General features: G+C 34.0%; 1 protein-coding gene across 3 annotated transcripts in view; it reads left to right on the top strand.

Annotated features, from left to right (window-relative positions):
- Nucleotides 1–16012, top strand: part of plxnb1b (plexin b1b) — a 104540-nt gene that overhangs the window by 46634 nt on the left and 41894 nt on the right. For all 3 annotated transcript variants that reach the window (XR_012407913.1, XM_003198785.7, XM_005166242.6), the window contains exons 9-15: nt 4147–4255; nt 5248–5356; nt 7668–8561; nt 12173–12307; nt 12389–12511; nt 12790–12880; nt 14918–15075. Coding sequence is in view for 2 of the 3 variants with exons in the window: in XM_003198785.7 (XP_003198833.3) it covers nt 4147–4255; nt 5248–5356; nt 7668–8561; nt 12173–12307; nt 12389–12511; nt 12790–12880; nt 14918–15075 (1619 nt within the window). In the remaining variant the exon portion in view is untranslated. The remainder of the gene's footprint in view (nt 1–4146; nt 4256–5247; nt 5357–7667; nt 8562–12172; nt 12308–12388; nt 12512–12789; nt 12881–14917; nt 15076–16012) is intronic.

Below are 16012 nucleotides of genomic sequence, written 5' to 3'. Positions count from 1 at the left end.
CCTTAGTCAGGGAGGTGATCAATAACTCGATGGTCACTCTGCCTGAGCTCCAGCGTTCTTCTGTGGAGAGAGGAGAACTTTACAGAAAGGCAACCATTTGTGCAGCAATTTACCACTCATACGGCCTGTATGTTAGAGTTGCCAGACGGAAGCTACTCCCTGCCTGAAATTTGCCAAAAGGCATCTGAAGGACTCAGACCATAAGAAATCAAATACTCTGGTCTGATGAGACAAAAATTTTACTCTTTAGAGTGAATGCCAGGCGTTATATTTGGAGAAAACCAGGCACCGTTCATCACCAGGCTAATACCATTCCTACAGTGAAGCATGGTGGTAGCAGCATCATGCTGTGGGGATGTTTTTCTGCAGCAACTGGAAAACTAGACAGGATAGAGGGAAAGATGAATGCAGCAATGTACAGAGACATCCTGAATGAATGACTGCTTCAGAGTGCTCTTGACCTCAGACTGGGGCGACGGTTCATCTTCCAGCAGGACAATGACCCAAAGCACATCGCCAAAATATCAATGAAGTGGCTTCACAACAACTCAGTGAATGTCCTTGAGTGGCCCAGTCAGAGCCAAGACCTAAATCCTATTGAACATCTCTAGAGAGATCTGAAAAGGGCTGTACACCATTGCTTCCCATCCAACCTGATAGAGCTTGAGAGGTACTGAGAGGAATGAGCAAAAATTCCCAAAGACAGGTGTGCCAAGCATGTGGCATCATTTTCAAAAAGACTTGGGGCTGTAATTGCTGCCAAAGGTGCATCAACAAAGTATTGAGCAAACACTGTGAATACTTCTGTACATGTGATTTGTCAGTTTTTTTTTACTTTTGATAAATTTGCAACAATTTGAAAAAAAACTTTTTTCTCTTGTGTGTAGAATTTTGAGTAAATAATTGAATTGAATCCATTTTGGAATAAGGCTGTAACATAAAAAATGTGGAAAAAGTAAAGCAATAAGAATACAATCCGGATGCACTCTATTCAAGCAATCTTCCTCCGAGATCACTAGGTTGGATTCTCTCTCCCATTTTAGTCTGATGTCATTTGTCGAGTATGCCTTGATGGATTGGATGGCAGAATACAATTTTGAAAAAAGTCTCCTATTGTATTTGTTTTTATAGATGTCAATAACTAAGTCAATTAAGTTGGGGAATGGTTCTCCAAACACCTAATCTCACTATTATGGTCCTGGTTTGCAGGTACCTAAGGAAATCACATTTGTCCAGACCGTACATATCCAAGATTTTCTGAAAACGATAAAATTCCCAATTTATTCTAATTTAAAGAGATTACACTTTGTAAACTAGTTTCTAAGGGGAACTTTGGACCACTGTTTTAAGCAATTTAAATACTGTTTATGTCAAATCTTGCTACCCAATAGTGATTGTAGTGGAATATCAATTTCTGAAGTGCCCAGCTCTTTCCATTTTGCTTTGTATTTAGGGTTACAACAGCATGCAAAGGGTTGTAACTGCACTGCTTTGTCCTTTTCTCTTTAGACAGAGTCAATGTTTTAGATTTAATTTTAGGACTCCTGCCACTCCATAAAAATATTTAATGGAATTTCAAATGGTAGGGATTTTTACTATTTTTTGGTACTTTTATTTATAGGGTCATGATTTCTATCAAATAATTGGGTCATATTTTTAGTTAGGTGAGGGAATTTCTAGCTAAATAGTAAGATCTCTTATGTGTACAGTACATCAGAGGGTGACACACGAACGGATTTTCCCTCCTGTCTCGTATCATTCCCACAGAAAGAAAAGTCCCGCTCCACTCCCAGACTAAAGTTTAAAAAATAATCCTTCTCCTGGTAAAATGACTCCCACTCCTGTTTAAAATGACTCCCACTCCCATCCCACTCCTGTTTAAAATGACTCCCGCTTTTGTACCGCTCCCGTATATATTTTTTCTACTTTTAGTCTTTAGATAATACATAGAATTTCATTTTATCTGCTCCCCTGTTTTAGACCAGCTGCTGAGTCCTTATTTCTAACCTGCATTTACTCATTTATTAAAAAGTTTTTTCAAATTAACATGTTAACAATTTTCATCCAAAATGCTCTTGCATAATGAGAGAGAGAGAGAGATGCAGCATGCACAATTTAAACATATTGATTAAAGATTAACACGTTTTGAAACAAAAAATCAAACAAGCAGAAACAAATTCTTAAAAGACTTAACACCTGACCCAACGAAAACATGTTTGACTGATTCTTTTCCGAATTTGCCTTGCAAGTCTGCTTTTTAGACCACTTGTCTTTGAATCTCTGGTGTTCTTGACTAAGATGAAGCATGTTTCACAAGCAACATACGGGGCCCTATCATACACCCGGCGCAATGTGGCGCAAGGCGCGGCGCAATACTTGTTTGCTAGTTTCAGCTTGGCCCAAGAGTGGTTTTGAGGCGTTGCGCCTTGCTGTTTAAATAGCAAATGCATTAGCGCTCATATGTGCGCCCATAGGCGTTCTGGTCTAAAAAGGAAGGAAGGTTATTATTATTAGCAGTACTATTTATTATATCCATATTTATATTTGTTTTATTAAAAACAAGCTTAGATTTGCCCACCTGTCATGTTTTAGACCATATGGGGCACAAGATGTGTTTTAGGATATAACTCAGGTTTTTGAACACACTTCGTTATTGTTGTTCATTTATTCGTTTGCTGGAAATCCGAACCGAATTTAGAAATAGTTTTGAAACGAATATTTGCGCTTAACAAACAAAATTGTTTATTTGTAGACTAATTGATGTCTGTGCGTAAAGGTTTCCCTATCCAAGAGCGAAAGTGATCCATTATCTTTCATTCTCAGGCAGTAGATGCTTTGTTTAACAGTTTTCTGTTAAAAAAACTGTTAACTGTTAACCGTTTGCTAGTGAAAGGCTCAGTTTTTCCACTTAGACTTACTTTACGTCCTGTAAATAGCGAATGCGCTTAAATGGCGCGACGCAGCTGACTCTTGAAGGGAATGGGAGGTGACACTCTAATTGGTATATTTTCAAAACACACCTATAACTCATTAAGAAAATAAACTCAACCCTTTTAGACCATGCGCCAAGGCGCAAAGCGGATTTTCCCGTCCGTAAATTAGCAAAAATGCGTTCTGACACGCCCTGAAAGCGTTTGCGCCCTGCGTTTTGCGCTCTGCGCATGGACCATCAAAATAGAGCCCACGGTGTGCTAATATCGTTATACTTAACTCTCATGAACTTCATTGATATAAGCTCCCTCCAGCACTGATGGCTTCTGGGTCGTGTAGTTCTTTTTTAATTGTGTTACATTGTAACCATATTAAAAGGAAACTACATTTTTTGTCATCTTCCTATTGGTTGATTCCCGCTCACATCTGCTCCTGTTAACTATTTTATCCTGTACCATCCCAATCCTGTTATTTAAAGCAAAGAAGACTCTGTGACTTGTGGGATTCCTGAAAAAAATGTCATCGTCTAGTGTACATACAACATTTTGATGCAGGAGGCCTGGGTAGTAACACATAATGAAAACATTTGAGAAAACCAAAAACAAACATGTTTTGGTGTTTTATAAGCCCTTAAGCGTTAGCTCAACCCAATTTTCTTTGGTCCAGAACAATATAAGTAAATGACAACATGAGTAAATTCATAATTTTATAATTTATAAATTAATTTTATAATTATAAATAAGTCATAAAGAGTTAACTAACATTTCAGAAACCTACAGAAATCTGTGGTGTGCATGGTATCAATAACTATTCTGAGAAGAACTTTTAGGTAGATTGAAGACGTTTTAAAATGCTTAGACCTTCCAAAATATATATTTAGTTTTTTAAAATTAATTAAGTGATTTTAAATCCCTCATGATGATTTCAAACTGTGCATTCCACAACATTTTTTCAACAAAAGCCTCTTTTGTGTTCTGCAAAAGTCATACAGGTATCAAACAACATGAGGGTGGAACTATAATGGTAGATTTATCATCCTGTTTTTCAAACCACCACCACAAGACAACCCTGTTTCTGCTAGATGAAAATTCATCAAGTTCTGACCTGTGATCTGTTATGTATTTACATATTCAATGTGACCAAGCAAAAGCTGTCGTGTCTAAAAACAGTATAGCAGTCATGACCCTCATGTCTTTCTCTCTTCCTCTTAATCAGATTCTTTTACAGTCATGCTGTCTGTACAATTCCGTGATGTTGTTGTGACGTCTCAAGAATTCACCTTTTATGATTGCACTTCAGTCAAACAGCTTGCAGGAAGCTTGCCGTAAGTGTCAAACACACATGTTATGGGCACAAGCAAACAGAATTGGACACTTATCATGGGGTTTGTCCATCACTATAAAATTTTGCTACGTTTCCATCTGTGCATTAAAAGCATATCTGCATATATTTTGAAAAAGTGTGTATTTACACAGAGTAGGATAAACTGAAAAGAACATGTGCATTAACTACAATAGAAACACATTTAGCTCATAAATTTTTGCATAATTTTGTTTTAAAAGATTATGTAATAACGAAAATGGACGTGATGGGGCAGCATTATCAAACTAGCAGTTTAAGTAAAAGAAGCAATTTGAGCACAGTAAAACCCAATAAATAAAGAGAACTCAAACCAACTGAGTACAGTAAAACTCAATAAGTTAAGGCAACTCAAACCATTTGAGGAAACCGAGTGCTACAAACCATTTGAGTTAAACTAATCTAAATGAGTACTTTGAACTTACTTATTTAAGTTGATGTAATGAGGTTTTTAATTAACTCATTACCTTCAACACTAAGTTCAAACCTCTTTTCAAATTAGTAGAATTAACTTTCAGTAAATTTTGAGTTAACTGCACTCATCTCATTTGATAAAGTTGACTGTTGGGTTTTACAGTGTATTATTACCTCCAGAGGTGTCTTGAGCAGAGGTGTCTGCGCTCCCAAAGAGTATCTCATACCATCTGGGGTGCAAGTAATTTATTTAGGAAAAAAGGCCCCCAGTGGCTTCTAACGCAGCATTTGGTGTCAGTTTATCAGGAAGTGACAATACTGTTCCCTTTTACACACTGGATTGAAACAATGCAACAATTCGCAAATGTTTTATGTGTTATTTCAGTTTTGCACACAAATCTCTTTGGATGGAAACATAGCTATTGACTGATACGTAGTTCTCAAGTTTCAAAATGTAACAAACAAGTTTTTAGTTTGCTATGTATTTTTGAATACTTACATTAAGTCATTATTTTTTATTGGATTTTGCTTTGTTTTATGCAGCTGCCATGGTTGTGTGCAAAGTCACTGGGGATGCAATTGGTGTGTGAAACAACATATGTGTACCCACAAGACTGTGTGCGATGAGGGATTAATAATCTACAATGAACATGTAAGTCATAAAATAAACAACAGTTCTTTCTCCCTATGCTAAACTCCAAATAACTGGTAAACAATGCTAATAATGGATTAAGATTTGTTGTAGCTTCTTGCACTTGAAAACTCTTTTTAAGCGTGTCCCTAATGTTCTCCTTTATATCCCATTCCTAATAACTGAAACACAAGATTTTTATAAGCAGATCGCTTGTATCTGTTGTTTCTCTTTTATTAGATATTAATATAATTTATTTTTTAAAATATACATTACTTGTGTATGATTTGCCCATTTAATTAGGATTCTTTAAATAGTATTTTGATGTATTACTTAATTTAGAATCATTTACATCAGTATTGCAATGCAAATTCTATTGCACAGCTCGATGGCCTTTTTAAAATAGAAATTGTAGGTTTTTGGGAATTCAATTTTTTTAATTAGGGGTAATGTTTAGTTATTCAAAATATGAGCTGTGATTTGGTTCATAGTACTGTTAAAAGAATAAAAAAACAAAAAAAACAAATGCAATCATCATCAGGTGCAATCAACCTTGCACAAGTCTAAAAAATTCAAAGCTACAGGTTTCATGAATCAGAATCATAACTACATTGTATTCCCAGTGTATTGACTTTATTCTGTAAATGAGGAAATGCACTCAATATCTGATTTACTTTAAAACTTCTGATTTAGTTGTCTATTAAATAAATAATTAGGGATAATAAACGGCAGAAGACGTTCAAACTACTTTGAAGTGTTGAGCCAAAATGATTTGAATGGCTGTGCCTGCTGAAGAACAACATTTAGGGCCCTGTCATACAACAGGCGTAATACATGCTTGGCACGATTTGCTGCTACTTTCAGCCCAGCACGACCATAATTTTCACGTTGTTTAAATAGCAAATCCATTTGCATCACTTTGTGGACTCATGATCATTGGTGTTTTAATCTAAAAAGGAGGTGTGTGAAGGCGCTTTGTTGGCACCTTATTTTGTTGGCACCTTATTTATTTTGATGAATTAAAATAGATCACACCATTGACCAACTAAAAGCTGGTCTAAAGTCCAGCATAGAGTGCATTAGTATGTTCCTTTGCAGGTCCAAATGCTTATACATTGCTTAATACACACACGATGTACAGCAATACACAAATATCTTTACATATAAAAAAAAAATTAAAGTGTTAAAATGATACAATAATTGCTGGCACCAATGGCCTAGTGGTTAGTGCATTGACACGTAGCACCAAGGTGCTCATGGTGATCCAAGTTTGATTCAAAGCTTGATGTCCTTTGCCGAACATCTTTTCTCTCCACACTTTCCTGTCTGTAAAATATCCACTGTCCTACCCCAATAAGTTGAAAACCCCTAAAAAATAATTATAAAAATAAATAAATAAATAAATAAAAATGTAAAAAAATATATTATTTTCTACACAAATATAAAAACTACTACCTCCATGCCTCATCTCAGGTGGCTTTTTTCAGTTATTTCATGACAATTTGCATTTGTAAAATTAGTATGATTATTAGGAGTATGATTTATTATATGCATATTTATATTTGTTTTAATAAAAACAGGTTTAGATTTGTCACCTGTTGGGTTTTTAGAGACGTATGCACCACCATATGGGGCATAAGAATAGGCTTGGATATAATATGTTTGGGTGAAAATATTTTTTTTTTTTGTCATTGTTCATTTATTGGTTTGCTGGAAATTAGAATTGAATTTAGAAATGGTTTTGAAACAAATCTTTGCTCTTAACAAATGGAATTAAAATATGTAGATTAATTGATCTCTTTAGTGAAGTGCGTTCAGCACAATTTTCTTACTCCACTAAAGTAAAGGAGTAAAGTAGAGTAAAAGTAAAGAGAAAGTAAGGAGGCCAAATGGAGGAGGCTTGTTCTTTGTCCTTGTGCAGATGGCCTGTTTAACCTTTTCTCGCTAGTGAAGCAATCAGCTTTTCCAATTACAAAGTCTGCCATGTAAATAGCAAATGTGCCATGGCGCAACGCAACTGACTCTTAAAGGGAAGGGGAAATGAGACTCTCATTGGTTTAATGCATGTTATGCTCAAAATACACTCATAACTGATTAAAAGAATAAGCACACCCCTGTTAAAATGCGTTTTTCTGTTTTTAAAATGGCAAAAGTGGATTCGGACATGCCTTTAATACTTTTGCACCATGCGCTTTAGGCTTTGTGCCAAAATAGAGCCCTTAGAATTCTATCTACCTTTGTGCCAAGATGATTTGTAATGGGTCCTATTATAATCACTTACTTATTTTACTGTTGTGCCTCTCTTGGTTTTCTCTGCTTGTCTTGCTCTCAGTGGAAATCTCTCCCTACGTTACCTCCTGCAACCAAAGCTTCCAGAGCCGCATTCATGACCTTTCCAGTCACAACACACAAAAGCCCTGAAACCATGGCTCATACTAAACCTCCAACCACTGCTGCAGTAATAACTGAATCTCTAACTTCTACACCATCATTAACCTCTCCTGGCCCTGTGAAACAAACGCCGTCCACTAAGATTTCTTCTTCTTTCAAGCCGTCTGCTGTGCCCACAAGTGCCTCTCTCGCAGCCACACTTCAGCCAGCTTCCACACCCTCTCTGCTTGAGGAGATCCTCTCAGAAAAGGAGCTTCTTGTTACTGATATTGAATCAGTGGCATTGAGCGAGACTGAAACGGATGTGGTGACTCTTACTGGTTTAGACGCGGTAGTAAAAACGGAGTTGCCTTCAGTCGTGGAAGCTGCTGAAGAGCAAAGAGTCTCACTGCCATCATCATCATCATCATCAGCCGTAATCGAAATGTCCACAGAAACTCCACCACTGATAGAGCCAGTCACACGTGATACTTTTCTCACCAGCACCCCTAGGATTTTTGCAGAAAGATTGAATGTAACCAATGAAACACAAACTGCAGTTTTACCTCCAAGTCCAGAAGCAGACGGATCTGAAACGGACACCAATGACTTTTTGCCGATATCTGAAAGGGTTTCGCCTGCAATGCCTTCAGAGAATCGGATCAGCACTGACCATGAAGCAGCTCAGTTGGCTCCACAGGAAACCGAGGAGGTGGAACTGCTGGAAAATGACAATTCAACTTTTTCTGCCGCCACAGTATTATCAGGGGATGGAGAATCAGACAGTTATCCATCAGTTTATCTCCACAGCTCAGACATAGATGCTGATTACCAGTACGACTCGGCAGATTTACTGGTGAGTCCAAACATCTAGAATTCAAGCACAGTACAATTTGAAAGAAAGATAGAAGTGTCTTTTAGGCTGCATTTACACTGCAGATCTTGATGGTCAATTCCTATTTTGTGACTGTATCCGTTTTTTTTTTTTTATGACCTGCTTAAATCATTTTTTGAAAGTTACTCGTATCTGATCGTCTACATTTACACAGCACATGGCAAAGGCGCAATGACCAGGAAAAAAAAAAGAGCTGGCACTGACTAACAGCTGATAATTAAAGAGTGCTCTTTTCTCTATTCCTGTATATAATCTTTTCGCAGCTTTTGACAAGTTGTTTTACTATAGTTTATGACAGAAAGGTTCTCATTTGTCCATCTTCTGATACATAGGCTTTTTAAACCTTTAGGCATCTAATGTTATGTCCATGGCGTGATTTATGCACGTGATGTATGCACTAGTTTTATATTAGTTTATATTGGTTACTTGGCGAACATTGTGCTCTCTCGCTCTCATTCTCAACATTCTTAAACACCAGTGCTATATGACAATATAAAAGCTGTTTAAGTCCTCGTGTATGAGATTTAAGGTTTGGGACTCTGCTGAAGTCTGTTCTGAAAAGAAAGCATCAGACTTAACGTCATTCGTTGCGGTTTTTAATGAACCGCAAATCGCATTGACAGGTGAAAATCCGATCCACCTGCTTATACTGCAGACACGACGGCATGGATCTGATTCATATTGGATAAATTTCCACTTATGAACAAGGCCTGAATCTGATTTGAGTAAATCGGAATCCATGTGACTTGTTCCTGCTTACACATGGGTCATATTCGATCTGTGCCACATGGGAGAACAAAATCGGAATTGAGTCACTTGAACAGTGCAGTGTAAATGTGGCCTTAGTTACTTCAGTTTTCAAAGGATTTGTTTGAAATAGAAAAAACTGTAATACTCATATATTTGAAAATACTTTGTGCAGTAATATGATGATAAATATTGTCAGGAAGGAACATCAGGAAGAATAAAGGGTAACACTTTATAATAACTACACACTATGAATAATTTATTTAGCATTAGCATATAGTATATTCATTATTTGTTGAGCATTAACTACATTAATAAATGTTATTAAGCAGTTCATAACTTCAGCTACAAATGTTTTATTTTTGACTTGTTAGCACATTTATAATAGGTGTACTTTCATAATTTGTGACTGATTTTTCATTACTAAATTGAGTAAATTTAGTAATGAAACAAAGCATTTATTCAACATGTAAATTGAGTACATGTTGAATAAATGCTTTGTTAACACAACTTCATGCAGTTTTGTGACCTAATCTAAAGTGAGGATTATTTATGCTTTATTAATCCGTTATAAATGACAATTAAAAGCAAAAAGAAAATACATCTTTGCAATCCTATATAGAAAATAGAATTACTGTAAAGTTTAGTTAAGATTGCAATGATTTATTTTTCATTTGTTTCATTTGTGTATCTTCAAACAAAAAGAAATGAATAAAGTTGTTTATTTTCTTTGTTCCTGTTTAGAATTTAACTGAGCCTTTCATTGTCATTTATACACTGCAAAAAATGCTTTTCTTACTTAAATTTGTTGTCTTGTTTCTAGTCTAAATATCTAAAATTTCTTATATCAAGAAGCATTTTTTAGACAAGCAAGCCATATTGCCTTGTTTTGAGAAATATTATGCCAATATTAAGTCAGTTTTTTCTTAAAACAAGCAAAATAATCTGCCAATGGGGTAAGCAAAATAGTCTTGTTTTTTCTTTTGACGTAAGATTATTTTGCTAACCCCACTGGCAGATTATTTTGCTTGTTTTAAGGAAAAACTGACTTAATATTGGCATAATATTTCTCAAAACAAGCAATATGTTTTGCTTGTTTAGAAAGTTCTTCTTGATTTAGGAACTTTTAGATATTTGGACTAGAACCAAGACAAAAAATCTAAGTAAGAAAAGCATTTTTTGCAGCGTAAGGGATTATGAATAATCCTCAATTTTGATTAGGTCACAAAACTGAACGAAGTTGAGTTTAAGCATTTATTAACAAACAAATTAACTATTTGCATATGCCTGAATAATAAGATATAGTTGAAGTCAGAATTATTAGCCCCCCTGAATTATTAGCCCCATGTTTATTTTCCCCCCAATTTCTGTTTAACGGAGAGAAGATTTTTTTCAACACATGTCTAAACATAACTGTTTTAATAACTCATTTCTAATAACTGATTTATTTTATCTTTACCTTTATGACAGTAAATAATATTTTACTAGATATTTTTAAGACACTTCTATATAGCCTAAAGTGACATTTAAAGGCTTAACTAGGTTAATTAGGTTAACTCATTGTATAATGATGGTTTGTTCTGTAGACAATCAGGGGAAAAATAAATTAAAGGGGCTTATAATTTTGACCCTAAAATGGTTTAGAAAAAATTAAATACTTCTTTTATTCTAGCCGAAATAAAACAAATTAGACTTTCTCCTGAAGAAAAAATATTATCAGACATACTGTGAAAATTCCCTTGCTCTGTTAAACATCATTTGGAAAATATATAAAAAAAAAAAAAGAAATTCTAAGGTGGGCTAATAATTCTGACTTCAACTGTATATGGTAATTTGAATATTTTTTAAATCATTAACAAAGTATAAAAAACACAATTACTAAACACATGTACTTATAAGTCGAGACTAGAGGATTTGTAGCTGCATTTATAAACTGCTTACTAATGTTTATTAATTTGAAGTTTATGCTTGACAAATAATAAATTCACTGTTTGATAATGCTTAACACATGATTCATAGTGTGTATAGTTATTATAAAGTTTTACCGAATAAAGTAGTTTTAACATTTTGTTAAAAGACCTCATCTGTTAATATGAATGCATTAGCTGTTTATTATGAACTTACAATATTTTAAAGCAGTTATGAATCTTTGTTAATGCTAGTAAGCATATACAGTTGTCCATTGTTTGTTTTAAATTACATTAAAATGTTTTACACATAGTAAATCTGAAGATGACTGTTCAGTGGTAGCTTTAAAATGAACAATGTAGATAGCAAAGTGTCAGAGAATTGTCAGAGCTTGATTTATGATAAAAATGATTAAAACTGCTGCAGTATTTAGTATTACATAACCACTAAATTAACTCTGGTTTACTCCCATAGCCTAAGGACATGTACTGTAGGTTAGGTGAATTGAAGGTTCTACATTTTCCTGACACGTTTAAGAAAGACTTGAACATACAAAAACACTTGTGTATGATTTACGCCATGAATATAACAAAATAAAAAATAAAGAAATAAAAAACAAAACCGCAAATAAGAACAAAAACACTTTATAGCATTTTAAGCGTTTAAATTTAAACCTCTTTTATTAAATTCTAAAAAAATATTCTTTTAAAACTTTACTCTCCACGTCTGACCTGCTGATCTTTTCTGTTTTTGTCATGTTATTTAACAAGAAGTTGAAAGTTTGAATTAAATGTTACACGGTAAAGTACATAAAATTAAGATGTCATATGTATATAACCCCTGTATGTTTTTAAAGTGTGATCAAATTAATTTTATCATGCATGCTTGTAAAATTGTCCTTTTTAAAAATAAATCAGGCTGATGAGGGCGCATTTGTCAATTGGGGAGCATCTGCCTGTCCGTGTGTGGAGAAGATTCAAGGATCCTCTCTGCTCCCTGTCCAAACTCAGAGAAAAATCTCTCTGCTGGCTCGCAACTTGCAGCTCTATCAGGTAACAACAAAAAAACACCCACTTCTCTCTGATATAAAAAAAATATCTAGACTTAATTAAAAAAAAACTGTTTCTTCCTAGGACCAGGAGCTGGCATATGAGTGTGTATTGGTCATCGAGGGCCAAACTGTGGTGGTTGATGCAGATGTTGCACAGAATGAGGCGAACCCTTTGCTGTTTGACATCACTTGTCTTGCTCATCAGGTACCACAAAACAAAATGGACTCCAGTGGCTACCTGTAATGTTCACTTGCCCTAATATAATAGTACATAATGCACAAGCACTGACATGTGCCACTGCAGATCTCATCTCCCGATATTTGACTGGAATTTCCTGTCACTTCGCTGTAACGCCAAAACAATCATTTTAGACATAACAACTCCTGAATAATTTTAAATGCTTGTGTGTTCTGTGTGAAAAGACTGCAGTTTGCTGATTGTGTGAGTGTTGACTAAAATCATTCTACCCATGTCTTCTACAGTATGCATATGCAGAGCCTGTTAGGGAGTATAATGCCATGGTGTATGTGAAGAGAAAAGACACTTTTCATATCGACAGCTCTGATCTTTATGGTAAGTATGAGTGTTTTGATGCTTAAAATGGCCAAGTTTACGCTAAATAAACATATAAATGTAGATATCCTTTTATATATATATATATATATATATATATATATATATATATATATATATATATATATATATATATATATATATATATATATATATATATATATGCATACAGTTGTGGGCAAAATTATTAGCCCTCTTATGCAATATTTATTCTTTTTCAAATATTTCTCAAGTGCTATTTAACAGATTAATGATATTTTCACAGTATTTCCTATAAAAAATTTTCTTCTGGAGAAAATCTTAATTGTTTTATTTCAGCTTGAATAAAAGCAGTTTCAGTAAATAAAAATATTTTTAATAATTTACTGTTATTATCACCCTTGAGCAATATATATATATATATATATATATATATATATATATATATATATATATATATATATATATATATATTATGTATATATATATATTGTCTACAGAACAAACCACTGTATGCACTGTATGCACTGCCACTTTATGCTGAATACTAGCATCTTGAAAAACATCTAGAAAAATATTATGTACTGTCATCATGGCAAAGATTAAAATTCATTTATTAGAAGTTAGTTATTAAAATGATTATGTTTGGAAATGTTGAAAAACATTACACAGAAATTGTGGAAAATAAATAAAATAATTCAAACAAGAAGGCTAATAATACTGACTTCAACTGTATATACTATACTTTTACATTTATGTAGTCATTCATTACACTATTGTCACCTGTGGAACTGCTTAACAGCTGAAATTGCATTTGTTTAATAAACAAGGATGAATGAAATGAATTAGATGAATGCAATTGTTCGATAGTTACATTCAGCACTGCTGTTACAAGAATAGCACTGCTGTTCTTCTGTTCATTATGGTGAAGCTGCTTTGAAGTGGTCTACATTATATAAAACATTAAATAAATGTGACTTATTCTGTGCAAATGAAACTGTTGAAGCTAGAAAATTTTGGACTGAGTGATAAACGAAACTAAAAAGAAAACGATTAAATGGAAATATGCGGTTTTCTTACATTTAACTTCAGCATAGTATTTGGAATGGAACAGATAAATGAAAACTGTAATGGAAAATCATTCATTAATGATTCAACATAATGATTCAACAATATAATTAAAATCATATCATTGGCAAGGCCAGAAATTCTATTGAGCGGTCCCTAGTAAAACTAAGTGGACTGTGCTCAAAAAATTAATTTAGCAAATATTGATTACTAGCATTATCAAGGTTTTGGCTGAGAGAGAAAAGGTCTAAAATAGGAGCAATAATTCTATCATATCTATCAACACTGTTTTTGGCAGGATTCTCTTTTACTATTCTATCCTGCTGTCATTCTGTTTAGGTATTTTCCTGTATTTTCAATCTTTCTATAAAAAGTGGAAGTAGCATCAAAATATCTCAAATGTGATATAATTCCAAGAGCTGTTCATGAGAATATTGCTTTCACTTTATTTTGGCTTGAAACCACTGTGAAACTAATATACAAATGGTTGCATTCACTTCATTTCCATTAAAGCTATGAGAAGCACTCTGTATAAAGACCCTTTTCGTTAGCTGGTATTCCGTATTTTTACATCCCAATGTTGACAGCTATGAATTTTATGCTTAATTGAGAGAAAAGTATTTCTTTCTTCTTGAAAAAGTACATGTATACTAAGTACATGTAAACGGTATACGTGTACTTTTTTCAACAAGAAAGAAACACATGACTATCTTATGTATGCTGCAAAACTCTATTTTTAAAAAAAATTTACATACATTTTTACACATTTATTTTTACAATACATACTTGTTGAAAGAATACATGTTTACTAAGTACATGTAAATAGTATAAACATGCACTCTACAGTTTAAAGGAGTCATGAAATTGAAATGTGGTATTTAAAGATGTGAAATGACCCTACAGTAAAAACATTTGGCAAATGTCAGAACTCAAAGCTAACAGTGTGTATTGAAACCAAGTTGTAAATCCTTTGTGTTTCCACTATTGCAGTGACGTTATATAACTGTTCAGTTGGACACTCGGACTGTAGCCGCTGTCACACTGCCGATCAGAAGTACCGCTGTGTGTGGTGTGGGAGCACTTGTGTTTACAAAGGATCCTGTTCTCAACACATTCAGATGACCTGTCCTGCTCCGCTCATTCATTCGGTTTGTTAAACAGCCTCAAATTTCACAAAATGCAGTATTCTTTAGTATACAGCAGTCAACATTCACAGTGGATTTAAACCTTTTATCAAAGTAAAACCAGGGTCTCTGCAGGGTCCTAAAGCCTTAAAAAACTAAATTTTAGGACTTTTAAAAGTGTCAAATTTACTGAAATATTGTGTTGTAGGTCTTTAATCATTTTAAACAGGTCTTAATTTTCCCGTATCTATGTAAACCCAATTAAGCTGACATTCATCCAATTACCAGCAATCCAACTCAATAGAACTTTTAACAAAACCTTTACTTATTAACTTCTTTAACTAATGTGCTTCAATTATCTTCTGTAAAAAACTTTTTGTTTGAAAGTTCTCCATGTATTTATAACCACCTAGTGGGGATGCTGACCTGGACAGATTGTTGTGCGTACATTTAGTTTATTATAGTTCTTAAAATAGGGCTATTTTTTTAAAGATACATGATATTTAAAAAAAAATGCATGTACACATTATTTAAAATATGTCGCTATAAAATAAAAATAAAAGTTTAAATAACTTGATATTTTGTTCTTGAAATTTCATTCATAATGATTTTAAAACGAAACCTCCCTCTTTCGATTCAAGTCTTTCGAATAAAAAAAAAGGCTTTGTGATGGGTGTGGAGCACTGACAGCAGGGGGAGTAGAGGGCATGGCTGGCAGAGCAGAGGAAAAAGAGGGGAGCGAACAACTGTTATCAGTTGGTTCACAAAATGAGACAAACTGTGAGGAGACCCATGATATTATAGTTTACAAAGTTAAAATGCAAAGAAATAAACAGTAAGTAATTTAATGCCCTGCTACATTTGTTATTGGTAATTTCATATAAACATAACCACAATGTGTTTTATCATTAGAAAGATGTTTATGTCAACACTCTCACGTCTTTTCATAAGATAAGAAAAC

Source organism: Danio rerio, chromosome 6 (assembly GCF_049306965.1).
Source record: "Danio rerio strain Tuebingen ecotype United States chromosome 6, GRCz12tu, whole genome shotgun sequence".
Taxonomy (NCBI): Eukaryota; Metazoa; Chordata; class Actinopteri; order Cypriniformes; family Danionidae; genus Danio; species Danio rerio.
This window is presented reverse-complemented; position numbering and strand designations above follow the sequence as displayed.